Source organism: Corvus hawaiiensis, chromosome 3, assembly GCF_020740725.1.
Source record: "Corvus hawaiiensis isolate bCorHaw1 chromosome 3, bCorHaw1.pri.cur, whole genome shotgun sequence".
In the NCBI taxonomy this organism is placed as follows: domain Eukaryota; kingdom Metazoa; phylum Chordata; class Aves; order Passeriformes; family Corvidae; genus Corvus; species Corvus hawaiiensis.
The window spans coordinates 51,685,852-51,702,170 of record NC_063215.1 but is presented as its reverse complement, the minus strand read 5'-3'; the positions used below and the strand labels follow the sequence as shown (position 1 = coordinate 51,702,170).

The window sequence follows — 16,319 nt, the reverse complement described above, 5'->3', positions numbered from 1 at the left end:
TTTCCTTGAAAGTAGTGTGGAGAAGTAAAATGCATGAAATTAGTTTTGCATATAATAATGCATGAAATTCCTTTCCTTATTAGACACATCTATTGCCTTGGAACTACGAGGAGTAAGTCATGCTAAAATGGATTAACATAGACATATATCAATTACTTCTATGATATGTAATCCTGCTTTTTAGCAGTCATTTCACCAGAAAACATTACAAGTATAATTTCTCAAATGATTTGAAATATAACTTTCTGTGCATTTCTTTAAAGCTGATCCATGAATTTTAAGTTTAAATTTGTAGGTTTTGTGTGAAAATATCTTAGTTTTCAAGTGGAGACAGAGGCACTAAATGCTGCAGAGGAGAAAAATGAAAGGAAATATTACAGAAAGAAATATCTTAGAAGTAAATCATGGATGACTGCTTCGTTACCACTGTGGTTTGGTTTTGGTTTTGTTTTTTTAATATAGGCATGCAAGACTGAAAAGTAACATTCTGCAGTCCAAAGGCACTGCTGTACAGAGTACAGAGGCACTGTTCCTATCTGAAGTGTTTGGGATGTATAGAAAATGTCACAACGAATTTGAAAGGATCCAAGAAAAGAGAGAGATCTTTGATTCATTATATAATAGTGATGGAGCGATACTTGGTGGACAAGTTATGTAAAATTATTAAGGTGGATTTTTCACTTGTTAGGATGTCAAATCTTGATTACATTAGTATTATGTAATTTCTCGTAATTAGTATTATGTTCTTCTTCTGTACACTTGTCTTGGGATCATAACATGATCCCATGAAACATAACACGAAATTGGTATCAGTAAGAAGTTCTAACAGCATTGTAAAACAGTTTTATCTAGGTGATTCAGGTTGAACTGGAGATCTGAAACTGCCTTTCAAAAAGAAGGATGTTCAGTCTCACTAATGTTCTGATATCGTGCCAAACCAAAAAATAACCATGTCATCTATATTCTAAATTAGATCTATACTATTAGAATTACTGATTCTTTGAAGTGCTGGGGCTCAGTTAAAGAGGTTTCTCAGTAGGATTCTGTATCATCTCTCTATCAAACTCAATGCTGGTAGTTTATTTTGGTCCTTTCCTAGAATGAAATTTTGTTTGGCTTACTCCTCTAGTCCAGGACTAGTATCTGGTGAAGGCAACTTCAGAACTGTGCTCATTGAGAAGGAATAAAATGCAGAAGCTGAAGGAATTCAAACAGAGGTTAGCATTTTTCTCTTCAGCCATGTCAAACCCGTTATATTTTTCATACTTAGTTTCTCAAATATGGAAATACTTGGAGATGCAGAACTAATCTCTCATGAGTAAAAATGCATCTTTTTTGCATATGGCTTTCTTTTCTCTCTTTTATTTTTATAAAAATTATGTGAGAGAAGAACATGTTTTCAATGGCACATTCCATAAAATATTTAAAGTAATTTAGTATAAATTGGTTTTTAAATTACTTGGTGTTTGGCATAGCATTTGTTTCTTTGGCATGGGTACCTGATACTGAGGAAGACAGAAATGGGCTACGTAGCACATTATAGAAATTCTAAGATATACACGTAGAAGTGAATTTTTATTTATACACAGGTGCAGAGGTATAATCACCTGTAAACCTTGTTAATAAAAAAGAAATACATTTAAAACATCTCATAAATGAAGGCATTGATAGCCTACTGATGGTGTAATATGTAAAAACAACAAGTCCCTCATATTTTCATAAGAAAAGCCATTGAAAATAAGCATCTTAATATTCTTTTTAGTGTATGTTCACTGATATTTTTTTCCTAAATACTACTATCTGACAAGGCTAAGCAAGTTCTCTCAGGTTCAGTTTGGAATTATATTTTTCTTTCTCCAAGGGGAGGTCTAGCATGGAAGTAAATACCATTATGCACTCCCATTGAAATGAATTTTTCTTTTTCCCACCACAGAGGGCATGAACCTGCACACTGATTTGAACTCTCCAGCTGTTGGCAACAAAGTATTTACAAAAAACCCAACAAGAAATATTCAGTCAATTTAACTACATATTTATGGACTAGCTAAAGTAATTGAGGACTAGAATCACAAATAGGCAGTAGTATAGTTTCCTTAATTCTTCATGACTGCAAAGGAAAATAAATGGAAGGCAATTTACAAACCAAACACAAAGAGAAGTGCATGATAATCCTGTAAGGCTGACTGATAATTCTGAAAGAACTGTTTTGTGATGAAAAATGAGTTTAAGTGGTGGGCAGTATTTCTGAATCAGGCACTTTTATCCCTGAGTGATGTTAGATGAGAGTTGAGCAGCTGAATTATGTATTATTATCAAATAAATATTAATTTCTTGCATGAAGAATTAAAATACTCTTTTAACGGAAAAACGGTTGTGTACAGATTTTCCAGTAGTTTCCATACTTTGAGCATCTACCAGATGACAGCAAAGTCTCTATATTCTTTCCCTAAATATCACATACATCTTTTACTAGACTTAGATGTTCTGGTTTCTCAAAAATAGAGGAAGAATTGTGCCACAGTCTTTTTACTCCAAGAATTTTATTTTAGAGCACAAGTATCATATTCTTGTGCATGTCAAGTAGGTTATAATTTAAACTGGAAGTCTGCATTTATCTGTGAATTTAAATAGCATAGTTATGAGCAATAATAGAAATCACTGTTTCATTAGAGTGGCTTTCCACCCAGGCAAGCACAAGTTAGCATTCTTCCCCTTTACATATATGGGTTACATGTGATCCTGAAGGTGTTCTTTAACATTAGTATATTATAGAGATTTATCTTTGAGCATCAAGGCTTTTTCCACTATATCTGCAGGACATGATCTGAGCCTATTTTTATTACAATTCCTGCTCTGGCAAATTTGACATCTCTCCAGAGAATACACTGTATGACAGCTACATGGGGTAGAATCAGTCACTTACTTCTCAATATCTAGTTGGCCTTGCACTCTGTTTTGGGTGCATGCCAAATTGAGAGCTGCTTGCAACTATGATGGACCCATTTGTGCTGCAGCAGAAGCTCTGGCTTAGAAAAAAAGGTTCAGAAAGGCAAATTATTTTACCCTGAAATAAACCAAGTGTTCGAGGTTTAAGATATCTTTATGAGGGCTGATATGATTTAGAAAATAAAAGTGTGGAACTAGCATATGACCTCTTTCCCCAGGAAATTTCCCAAGATAGTCTGTAGGTAGTCATTCAGTATGTAGTATGGACATGTAGTCCAGCATCAAAAAGCTTCTGTGGCAAACAGTGCAGAAACCAGCTGCACAGCCTATAGGAAGACAGAGATGGGGTTTATTAATTACGGGAGATCTTTAAAACAGTGCTCTGGTTTTAGAAAAGGAAAGGTTATCCTCAAGTTACTATGCAGAAACCTGGAACTAGAAATGGCACAGGTATATTTCCTAAAGTACTTTAGAAGAAATGAGGGTGCTTTAAAGATAAACTGGACGTTTCATAAATATTAGAATTACTTTATTATTTTAGAATTTTTCAAATTATTTTATTTGAAGTTTGTTTTGAAAACTAAGTTTCAAGGGCTCACAGGTTTTTAGATTCCAAAAGATTAAGGTGTTATTATTCCTAGAAACTTTATTGTGTTTTTCGGATTTTCAGTCCCAAATAATTCAACTGGTTCTGATAAGCTTGGCAAGAAAAAAAAACCCCAACCAAATAACTTTAGACTAAGATTAAGCCCTAAGAATATCATACCTGAATGATGTTAGAGAATGGCATGGATAATTTAACTGTGGAGAAATGATACTCCTGATTAAAACAAAATCAAAAAACTTTTATCCTCCTGTGAAATACTGACAAACTGTTTGACTAAACATAGGCTGGGAAGTGGGCCCCTAAAAGATTTAATTCTTTTTATTTCTCTGACTGATTTTCATTCTAAAATTCCCTGAACATTATGGTAGGCACAAAAAACTAGACAGCAAAAATTCCTCATAGAAGTTGTTTCTGTATTTGGCTGGTAGAGTGTGTGGCAAGACTGACCAAGTGAAAGCTGATCTCAAAGACAGGGCTCGAATATTCAAAGCCAAGAACGCACCTGCTGGACTGAGGCTCTAATCACCAAGCTCAGTCTAAGTGGACGAAGACTTGAAGGGAATTCCTTTTCTTGCCCTTCAGGTTTTCTGCTCCAGAGACAGCACATTGCTTTGTCACACTCTTTGACTCTAAAAAATTCTTTGTGGAGTAACTCTTGATATTAAAATGACTTGTTTTATTACTTTCCTTTCTAAGTGTTGGAAATATTTATTTAGCTTTATGTAGTTCTAGTCCTACAAATCGTGAAACTTTTAATGTTCAAAACATGGATTTATGTGAAAGCGGATAAACTGTTGTAACTAGCTCAGCATACAAAGAGTTGTAATAATTATTTCAGAATTATTTTCTTAATATCTAACAGGATATGTTTACAAGCAAGTAAAGTAGATTTTATTATAGTAATTAGGGGCACTTGTAACTAAGATGTAAAGTAAAAATGAATAATGATGTGAAAAAATACTATCAGTGATATATAATCTTTACAATTTTGCCCTAGTGTTTATAAATTTCAAAAGATGCTCATGAGCATTTTTTGAGGAAAAATATAGTTCTTATTTGTTTTTTCTAAAATGCCTGTTCTTAAACTTCATAAGCAATAGTTTGTAAATTTAAGTACTATTCTGTCATGGAAATTATCTGTATCTTTTATTCTTAAGAACATTTTTCAGTAAGTTAACAACCTTTTCCCATAATAATCAAAAATACTGATATTTCTGTGTTTATAAACCAGCTTGATTATGCACCAAACAGGATATGATGCACTTTATGAAATACATATGCATGACATACTGAAACACAAGTTTATGATGATTTGAGGTAGAATGGATTTTAGCTTTCAAGGGAAGCCCTTTCTCAAAGTAAATCTCTTACAGAACCAAGCATGTGCAACACTAATCCTGATCCCTTCCAAATTTTTAAATATTGTTGAGGGAGTTAGGTTCCTGTCAAGAACAGGGAACCCTACATTCTGCTGAATGCAAGCTGTGTTGGTGTTGATTTGAGTTAGAGCCTAATGGGACATATTCAGGCCTGATGCACTTCAATCCAGATAGTTGACAATTCTTCACCCTTCAATTCAAATCTGGATGTCTGGCGAGCAGGTCTCAAATCACCACCACTGTGAATAATAATGGAACAGTCACCAGATAATAAGCATGGGCACTAGAACTTAGAGTAATTGCAGCTTATCTGATTTGGGGCAGATAACTTTGCTCTGTTTCCCCTACCCCTGATGGTTCTAGTTACTGTATCAGTTTCATTAGACTACACTACAATCAAGAGCCACGCTTCTTGATTTTGAAAGCTTTATTGAAGACCAGCAATAATCTATAAGAACTCTTCTTTATCCTTCCTTAACCACAATTTCTACGGAACACTTCTTTAAAATTGGACTTTCAGTCAGCAACCTGCATATGCAAATAAATCTTAAAATATTGCAGTTTTCAATACATTTAATTTCAAAAGAAGCCTTTGCCTATTTGAGGGTAACAAAACCTTTACAAAAGCCTTTTTACTTGAATATTGTGCACAGCTTCTGGGTCTTCAACACAGTTTTAGCACAACTGTCAATTTTCTGGAAATACGCCAGTCTTTCTTCCTTCTTGAAGCATAACCAAAATCCTCTCTAGTCTCCAAATCTGTATGCTCAAATCCCCCAAAATACATTGGCAAGATACAGCAATTTGAATTCGTATGTGTCAAGGAATAGACCAGAGATAAGTATGTGGAATAGAAAATTCTGAACCAATGTTGGAGATTAATTAGCCAGATTCAAAGTAAAACCCTTCAAGCAACTAATCTCCATTTCCAATAACAACACAGTGAGAAATATAGATGACAAATGTTGTCTGCGTTGCTCTGCAGAATGACCCTGAGGGCAGGATCAGAGCTACACCAGCCATCTGTTTGAACTTTCCTACTGGAGTATTTCTGTGGCTGCTTCCAAGTGATCCCATTGGTACTAAAGGAGAAGGAAAACCTGAGCAGTCCTGGTGCTTTTGGTGCCTTTACATGCACTGTAGTTAAACTATGCCACTCAATGTGGCTTTCAGCTGTCCCATCCAATCTTCCACTGATGACCTCAAGAAGAAAAAAAAATCTACATTTCATCCATTATGCCTGCTGCAAGAGCACATGAATTTTATAGGCATCCTGAAGTCTGAATGAATACATGCGCGGGACAATATGAATGCCAGCATAAAAAGCAGGGAACTAAATCCTTGCCCTGCTTAACTCTGCACCTGTGCTCCTATCAAGACAGAATCACAGCATGGCCTGGGTTGAAAACGACGTTAAAGATCACTTAGTTCCAACCCTCCTGCCATGGGCAGGGACATTTTTCACCAAATCAGGCTTCTCAGAGCCCCATACAGCCTGACCTTGAACACTGTCAGGGATGGGGCATCCACAGCTTCTCAGGACAACCAGTTTTCAAGCGCCTCACCACCTTCACAATAAAGAGTTTCTTCCTGATAGCTAATCGAAACCTAATCTCAGTTTGAAGCCATTCCCTCTTGTCCTGTCACTACATGCCCTTGTAAAAAGCCCCTCTCATCTTTCCTGTAGGTTCCCTTAAGGTACTGCAAGGCCACAATTAGGCCACCCCTATGCCATCTCTTCTCCAGGCTGAACTAACCCAATTCTCTCAGCCTTTCCTCATAGGTGAGGTGCTCCATCCCTGTAATCATCTTTGCTGGCCACACTGCTTTGGATGCAGCCCAGGATACAATTGGCTCTCTGGGCTGGGAATGCACATTGCTGGGTCATGTCCAGCACCTCATTCACCCATGGACAGGTATGTGATGTTAGATCAAGCTGCTGAGAGCAGCAAAATTCAGCAGCTGGGGACAGTCTCTCTAGCTGCTTTTTCCTACTGAGGATTTTTTCCTCAAAATGCACAATAGACACCAACTGGTGATAAACACCAACTGGCAATAATCATGCCAAAATCAAACAAACATCATCAGCCAGCCAGATTTTCCCAGGGAGGTCAGTGTCTTATTCTCAATCACAGTTGTTTAGGATTTTTTATCACATATTTTTAATCCATAATATTTTTATTGGTCAGAATGACTTTTATATTTTAACCTATAAAGCTGCTCTTCCTCCAGAGAGTAAGTGCATTACATTTCTGTACAACAAATCCAGCATATTAAAGGCATGTCAGGATTGAGCTGAGCAAGTTACATTAATATACCAAAGTAATCTTTACCAGTTGCTACTAAAAGGCCATGCATATTTCCTTGTATTTGTCTCCTTTCTGAGCTCATTGCAGCACTTGCATCAGAAACAAGACAGCCCCACTCACGGCACTCCCTTCCATTTAATTAAATACTTAGAGGAACATTACAGAAGTCAGCAAGATTACTTAATGCATCCTTGGGAGAAACTCCAATAGTCCACCAAAGGTCACTGCTCCTTTCAATAGGAATGCTCTCATTGTAACAAAGATTAATATGACTGTATTAATTGAATTAAGTGAAATGTATTCGTTTTTTAATCTGAACAGTCTTCTTAATGAGTTATTATCAGAGGAGCATAAGAATGTAAAAGACTAACAGTCAGACTAATGATTAAGACTTTCAAATTCAACTTTACTTAATACATCAAATTTTGTTCTATCTGCTATTTTGTCCATGAGCAAAACCAAAAACGCTTTCTAACCTACTTGAATAAAAGTGTCTTAGGCAGATGATTAGATTTATATTCCAATATGGAATGCAAGACTGGACATCTCCTCTGCAGTAGATAATTCCACATAATAGAAAGCATGCTAGATTTAACATATAATGATAAATTTGCATTTTCATGTGCAGAAATGTGCCTACAACTTTAGTTTTAACAGACAAATTAAATGAAGCTTTCTCTGCATCCCTAAATTTATTTGTAGTATTAATCTAGAAATATTGATTTGAAACATTAAGGTCAGGATTTGGTTTGACATATTTCAGGGAGTGAAATCAACCAGGCTGATTTACACAAGTTGTGCAGAAAAGGGTGATAGTTCTTCTAATGTCTGCTAAATTCGCTGTGAGAGTCCTGCTGAGCAGGCCTGATTTGAAAATCAAGTTCTTTGGCCTCTTATTCCTCGTCATAAAGGCCAACCCTCCCTAGAGGCCCCAAACTTAGACAATAAGACCCCTCTGTTCCTTTCCTCCCATCCATCTACCATTCCTCTGAGGTACTTGCCCTTGGCTGACCTTCAGCTTCCCTGTTTTAGGTCTAATTTTTAATACTTGAAAAACATCCAAAAGTTATAAAAGGAGAACAACAAAAAATGAAAAAACTTGTTAAGAAGAAGCTTGAAGCAGTAGCTTAAATGTTAACTCTTTGCAGGTGGCATAGAAGACTAACAAGGACCATCATGTCCTATTGAAGGACTTCATCGACAACTTAAACCAAATGTGCACCATGTCTTAAAAAACAAACCCAAAAACCTTCAGAAAAGGCAAAATGAAACATTATTTAGAGTCAGAAGTCTTACTTCAAAAAGTATATTTTGTCAGCCAAAATACTGCCTCTAAGCCGGAAATGAAGTGACTCATTACTAAAAGCCTGTTACTGAGACGTTCCATTGGGCTACATGCTGCATCCTGGTGCACATGGATGGCACAAAATATTCTGTACATGTACTATTAACATTTACATGAATTTTCTGGCTTAGTAAGGACCAGTTGTCACATTAATTTTCTGTCCAGTGCTGAGCACTGGTAGGTTTAGGTGTGTATTTTAATGGGAAAAGCAAGAGAGTTGGTTTTTTATGTGTGTGGCTGCTTTCTTGATGTTGGCAAATGCTTTCCTGCTCTGATAAACTAGAAAGCAACTAGACTGAAATAGTACATGACAAAGAAAAAGTTATGAGAACTAACAGAAACAGTAGGATTCATACTTAACCGAGGAATCATCCAGTCTTCCCCATCTGTGCAGCTGAAGACAACACAAATGTGTGAGATCTTTCCTGAAACAAGAGAAAAAATATTTTACACTAGATAGACTCTTGAAGTGTCTTTTACTCAGCTGTATCTCAGCAACTTCCAGAAAAGCATTGAAGGATTCAACCAACACTTCCTTCATGTGACTTCTCTCTCTAAAGGACAGTCAGGTGTAAGCAGTGAGATATTTTTCCCAAAGCATCAGTTTTGTTCCTGCTTCTTCTCCCGCTTTGGGGTTTTTTTTGCTTTTTCTATTAAAAAATCTGTGTTTTCTCTGTAATTTTTGTTTATTTTCATTAAAATAAAACTTCTTTGCTGAAAAAAATGTGGGCACAAGCTTAAAAACAAAGTTAACTTATGAGTGAAATATTTGAAAAGAGAGCTGTATCAGAAGGAAGATAGAGCCTTATACTTTTCTTATTGGTCTTCTTCAACTTTTCCATCCTTAACTACTCTTTTCTGCTTGAAATTAAAATAATATAAATGTCTTTACTGATTAAAACCAGTTGATGCAAAAGAGTGGATTATTGTTAATTTTTCTAATAAAAAGCCATATGCCTCCAACTGCATGTGAGGATATATCCTCCGTGTGAGGATAAAAATACTGTGCAAGAAAAGATATAAGTGGATTTAAAGAAAGAGAGAAATATCTGGAGATAGTTGCTCATGGGAATCTTTCTGTGTTCCAGTGCACATCTTTACAGTATATGGAATTTTTTTTCCCAAAGAATCAGCAAAAAACCCCAATCTTTCAAATATGTTTGTTCTCAAGTTGCAGGCAAAATACCCTCTCCTTCATCATATCTTGACAGTAGTTCCAGTTTGGACACATCCATGAGATGACATCATTCCTTTTAGGATTTGGTAACCTAAATTATTTTCCTCACACTAACAATTTCCTAGATGACCAAAATAATAAAGACAACAACTTTATCTGTATCAGATATGTGTTCGCCATTCTCTGCTTTCTTATCTGAAGAATTCAATTTATGCCAGGTTTCATATATTTATTAGTTCAAATTTGCAGGGGTCTAGTCTTCTAAGCTTTGAAGGCCAAGTCAGTGTAGAGCCATAAAATTACAAAACCAAAAAGATGTAAAAACCAAAGATCTACCAGGTAGTCATAAACCTGTGTTTGTCACCCTGTATCACTGGGTCACATTGACTGAAAGCTTACCTGCATACACAGAGGCAAGAACGTAATGACTGCACTACTCAGATGAAGTATCCTGAAATGTTGATCTGATTGTTTACCTTTCATAAATCACAGTCTTGCTAGCCCACAAATTAAAAGGTCATGAGATTATTTCAAAGCTATTAGGATATTTCGTTTTTATTTTTGTTTGGTTCTTCTCCTCCCCAAATGTATCCTACATGACTGTATATGCGACCATAGTGAGACAATTTTGGGTACTCTGATCCTTTACGGACGTGGAAATATGCCCCTGTATATAATCATCTATAGCTAACAGAATAAGCCTTTGTTACTTGTACACTTTCAAAACAAAATGGTTTTGCATGATTTCTTACACAGAAACCTCAGCATCCTAGATTAACCTCAGCCTTAGCAATGAGGTTTTTATGTTAAAGTAGGACATCATGGGCTTATTCAGTTATTATATTCCACCAGGTTTGTTTGGATGAGAAAATTAAAGCAGGAATGACAGATATCTTTAAGCTGTGATGTTATTTTGAATCGTTTATAGTATCTTTTAAATGGTGAAGTCTTACTATATGAAACTAATTAAACCTGCATATAAACTTAAGGTATGTATATAATAAATGATTAGTTAGAATTCTGGTAGAAACAAAGAGAGTTTTTTAAGAATTTCAGTATTTTAGGTAACTAGTTCCTATATTTAAGTATTTTTAAGTATTTAGTTACTTTGTTCATACACATGTGCAAAAAAATGAAAATTCTGTCCAGAGTTGTAGCTGCGGGCTTACAAATTAAATAGTACAAACCTGCAAAGACTAGTAGGTCAAATTTCTCATTAGCTGTCCTTTCAGAAAAAGCTGCCGACTTCCTGACATCTTCAGAGTTGTCAAAAGACATGATCACAATGCAAGCTTAGCCCTTGTAACACTTGCTGCCTATAAAGGATCAGAGAGGGAGTTTTGTGCCTATGGCTTGGAAATAAGGCATGCAGTGATTGCACACATTTATCTTAGTCAGAGCTGTGATGAGGTAAATAAAGGAGGGTTTGTGCACATAGAAATCTGTAATCCATAATATTTCCAGCAGATTGAATGTAAATGAAGTGTTTTCCTGGTTTTGCAAACCTCAGTGATGGGTATTTCATAATTTTAGAAAACATTACACACATACCAGAACATTTGAACTGAAAATATGCATACAAATAGGTAGGCAATAGAATACAAAAAAAAAAAAAGGCACAGGTAGAGTTCCACATAGGCAGTGTTGTTGATTTTACATCAGAGAAAGCAAAAGTAAGAAATCCTACCCACATGCTGCTATATACCAATAGCAAATGTATAAAAAATTGCATTCTTAAAGCATATATTTACTGACCATATTTTTAAATTCATAAAAAATGTTCCACATACATATACCAAGAGCACTGCTACATAGCGCTCCTAATCCCATGGAGACACTGGATAGATACAAATTGTATCTCACTTACGTAACCCCCAGGTGACAGAGACACCACAGGTTTCACCGTGCAGCTTTCGGAGCAATGATCCGCATCAGGAGCCCTGCCTTGTTCCATCACTTTTTGCACCCTTCAGCAAACCCTGAGTGCCGTCTCCTCATTTGCCTCTGCCCAAGCCCTGGCAGACCTTCAGACCTACAGATCCTACTGTACTGATGAGACATGAAGTCCCACCAAGGAAAAACCCACTAGGATCCTGACTGTGCTGCTGCATTAAGTTCCTTTTCAGCAGCAACCTTAAAGAAAACAGGCTCTATCCTACATGTGCAGACCTGAAAGGAAAAGAGCTTAGCAGTCACCATCTGAGCTCTAAGGGTACAAAATCTGTAAAGAGAAGTTTGAAAAAATCTGAATAAGTTAACTACTACTAAATGGCACATGAAATATTAACAACGAATATTTAATCACTGTGTTTTTTTAATTTAATAGCACCTAGACAAAACTTAGTGTTTTGCATCTCAGTAGAAGACAAAAATTGAATGCATTTGACTGTTCTCTCAAACATATATAAGCATGGCATATATAAGTCACTTCGAAATGCTTCAAAACAATGATTTGGGGCCAATATGAACCACAGCAAAAGTGGTTTCTTAGAAGAAACTGGAAAATAAAACAGTAAGGCTTTTTGTCTCAGAGGAAATGTTAATAAATCCAAAGTGCTCTAATTTATTTGAAAAATAAATCTATCCCAAATATTTAAAATGTGGAGATTAAAATTAAAATATTCTGTAACTCTTGAGATTTCTAGGAGCACTAATAAATTGAGCCAGCCATTCCTTCATGTTGGGGCATTTTTAGGTACATTAAAGAATGTGTCTTTTTACACGAGAATTAAGAAGTTTGCTTAATGTCATACACTCAGACAGACACAGCTATTACCTGTAACCAAGCCTCTGCAATCCAGTCTACTGCTTTAATTCGTAGTTTCACCTTCCTAGACATGAAAAATCACAGTCTCTTCTGGCACTGAATTATTTTTTAATTTGATAAAACTGAATTAACAGTATGTGCTATTCATGGATGTAATCTATGGACACAGATTTGAAACAGATGCTCCTAATATTCTTTCTTCCCCTTGTATTTCATCTGTATGAATCACTGCCTGGGTAGGCACCATCTGTCCTTTGTTCTCCGTTGCCAGAATGGGCCACTTCAGAAGGGAAAAAAAGTAAAAATCAGTGTCATTATTTCCTGGACAATGCAAATTCTGAGTCTGAGCTGAGTGACATAGCTACTTAAAACTGGGATTAAATTATTTCTTAGTCTCCTTGTTATTCAAAATAGTTTGGGTTAATTATTTCTTTCATTATACGAGACTTTTCCCAGAACCTCTGACCTTTTTGAACCCCTTTCTAGTGTGTTGATGCATTTAAATTGCAGAACTCGATGCAAGTATTTCTCTTGTACTCTCACAATCAATCTGTACAAAAGTAGCAACATCTAATTGTGCCTTCTGGACAGTGACCAGTGTATGCATCAAAGAAACTCATTTGCCCAATGACCTCAGGTTTGCACTGGCAGTTCAGGTTTAGTTGGTTATTTATCATACTATATAAGCATGAATCTCTATCAGCAAGTGAGGCACATTGCTCTGTAATTTGGATCTCTTCTTATACATTACTATTCCACCTACTTCTATGATTTGTAAAGTTTAAGTGATGCTTTCCTCCATAACATTGCTGAAAACCACAGCTGTGTGTTTCTGTGGTTTGCCTCTGATACCTCTGAATGCAGGCAAAGAGATTTTTAGAGCAGAAAAATAGCAGTGAAAAGATAAACTACTCAACAGAGAGTACCAAGGACTCTGTAAAAGAAGAGTGCAGAGGCTGTTAATCAGGGAATCAGATGTGTCCAACCACATTAATACATATATACATATATATATATATTCTCACAAGGCCAGAGCCTAGCAAGGAGATGTTAAATTCTTAAAGAGGGTGGCAGTTCTCAGAAGTTGCACAGGATGGGAACTGAAAAAGAGAGCAGTCAAACCCACCCTAAGGGTCACGCTAAGTCCAGCCGTGAATCCCCTCTGGCGGGGACGCTCGTTCCATGCCCCTCAGCCCGCGGCTGAGCGCTGCAGAGGCAGCGGCTGTGGCACAGGGGAGACCGGCCGGCTCAGCTGGATGACTCGTTGGCCGGGTCACCCCAGCATTTGTGAGCGTTTCATCACAGAATCAATTTAGTTGGAAAAAAAACCCCTTTGAGATCATCGGGTCCAACCTATGAGTGAACACCACCTTGTGAACCAGACCATGGCACTCAGTGCCACACTCAGTCTTTTCTTAAACACCTCCAGGGATGGTGACTCCTCTACCTCCCTGGACATTCCATTCCAACATCTATCACTCTTTTTGGGAAGAAATTCCTTCTAATGTCCATCCTAAACCTCCCCTGGAACAGCTTAAGACTACATCCTCTCGTCCTATCGCTAATTGCCTGGGAGAAGAGGCCAACCCCTCACTTCCCTCAAAACCCGAGCTAACCGTGCAGTCCCGGGCTACCTACTCCAATTTCGAGTCGCTCCTTGCCCGCGCCACCTCCTGCTGCGAGAGGACGGCACGTCCTGCGCTCACACCGGTACAAGCCCGGGGACCAGCAGCACCCCACCCGCTCCATCCACTCGCATACCCCGCACCGTAGTGCCCTGCCCTGGGCGTCCTCCGCCACACGCTCAGGGCTTCCCACGAGGAGAAGCCTTGGGCGCTTGGCGCACACGGCCCGAGCCCGGCCGCGGAGGGGGAGCGCTGAGTGAGCCCCGACCCTGCCCCGCGCCGTGCCCAGGCCCCCGCGGCCGAGGGGCTCTCTCCGCCCCCTCCCGCAGAAGGGCCGGCTCCCGGCTCCCGGCTCCCGGGACGGGGGCGGGCGGGGGGAGCCCGGCGCGCGCCCCGCTCGCTGGGCGGCGCGCGCGGCCGCGGGCGGGGAGCGCGCGGGCGGGGCCGGCGAGTGACGCGGGGCCGCGCGGCGTAAACAGCGCGGCGGCGGCCCCGGCAACCGCGCAGCGCCCGCGGCCCACCCCACCGGCCTCCCCCGCCCGGCGCCGGGCAGGACGGGCCGGGCAGCGCGGCCAGGAGAGGAAAGGCTGGCGCGCCTTCTCGCAGCGTCCCCGAGAGCTTTGACGCCGCAGCCCGGCGGGGGCGGCGGCCGAAGGAAGCACCCGGGGCGAGAGGAGCCGCCTCGGGCAGTGGATCGCGGCCGGGGCGCTGGGCTCGATTCCCGGTAAGGCAGGCGGCAGCGGAGCCCGAGCGGCGGCGGGAGCCGGGCGGTGAAGATGGCGACCCCGGGCATGGGCTGGCAGCAGCCGCAGCACGGCTACGGCGGCGGCTCCGCGCCCGGCGCGGGAAAACTCGGCTCGGGCTCGGCACAGGCGGGGCTGGGCGCCGAGCACAGCCCGGACCTGCACTTCAAAATGAGCAAGAAGATCGCCCAGCTGACGAAGGTGAGGGAGGCGCGTCAGGTCCTCCGCCGCCTTCGGTGTCTTCCTCCTCCGCTCTGTTTCCCTTCGCTCCTTGCCTTTATGCGGGCAGCGATGGGCCTGGAGAGGGACAGACTATCGGGGCTGATGGCAAATCCGGGTGGGATGCGGCCGGATTTGTACCCCGGAGGCCGAGCCTGGAGCGCCCTCGGTCCCCGGGAGCATCACCCGGTCGCCGCGGGCAGGAGCGCGCCGTGGTCCCGCGGGGAGAGCTCCGGCGTTCCGGGAGCCGCGGGGCTGGAGAGGAGCCGCTCGCGGGAGCTGCCGCAGTACCGGCCCCCGCTAGTTGTGTCCGAATCCCGCCTGGCACAGCCAGGTATCCTGGTGTGCGGGAACGGATCCCTGGCTGCTGGGCTGGTGCTGGTTATTCATTCTGTGGAAATTGTAGCTCCTCTTCTAGCTCTAAGCCCTTCTCCGAGTCTCTTTAAACGGAGAAATTCAAGTGATGCTTGCCTTCCCCTTGCTGAAGTGCTGTTATTTAAGGTGTCTGGTAATAGCTTAAATGCCTTAGATGGTGAGGGTGAAGAAAATTTCTCGTCTGCTATTGCTGGTTGAACAGTTTTCATTATGTCATCCCTAGCCTGGAGAATACATTGTATCTTTGTGAGAGGCTGGAGTCAAGCTAGGAGGTGTTTTCAAAGCCTATTGCTAAGGCAGGTAGGCCCAATGTTTCAGATGTGGCTGTAGCTGTGATTTACTTAGAAAAACTTAAGACATTGCTTTGGTGCTGTAATCTCTCTTGTGTGATGCTCAAGATGTAGGCAAATAACATTATTGACGAAATGAGAAGCAGATTATTTTTATTAAAGAGAAAGCAGAAGTAATTTTTGTCAGGAATTTAATAGCTGGAACGTTTAAAGGTATTTTTAAAGCACTGTGGGAACTGCCAGTATTCTTAACATGTATGCTAAAATGGATGAAGGTGACATTTCATTGGAACTAAGAGTGAAGAGAAGGAAGACTGCTGGCAGTCTCACAGTGGAGACAGTTCATATTTATGTACAGTTGATGCACCATTGACCAGTTAAAAATAGTACTTATCGTGGCACACTGTGCACCTTAATATTTTGGAAAGCTGATGGCTGAGGGGTATCTTGTCCTTGAATTCAAAGTCCAGTTTCTTTTGATGTTAACATCAGTGGAACACTAATTGCATAAAGAGAAAAGTTGGACTATAGTAAGAT

The 16,319-nt window shown here is 40.0% G+C and overlaps 1 protein-coding gene across 8 annotated transcripts in view; it reads left to right on the top strand.

Moving 5' to 3' along the window:
- Nucleotides 1-14,664: 14,664 nt before the first annotated feature.
- FAM184A (family with sequence similarity 184 member A) overlaps nt 14,665-16,319 on the top strand; it is a 75,944-nt gene continuing 74,289 nt past the window's right edge. For 4 of the 8 annotated variants that reach the window (XM_048297588.1, XM_048297583.1, XM_048297585.1 and 1 more), the window contains exon 1: nt 14,667-15,099. In XM_048297588.1, coding sequence (XP_048153545.1) covers nt 14,932-15,099 — 168 coding nt within the window. In that variant the 5' untranslated portion in view covers nt 14,667-14,931. Of the gene's footprint in view, nt 15,100-16,319 lie in introns of all 8 variants that reach the window. The other 4 variants (XM_048297584.1, XM_048297587.1, XM_048297589.1 and 1 more) reach the window with 3 other exon arrangements.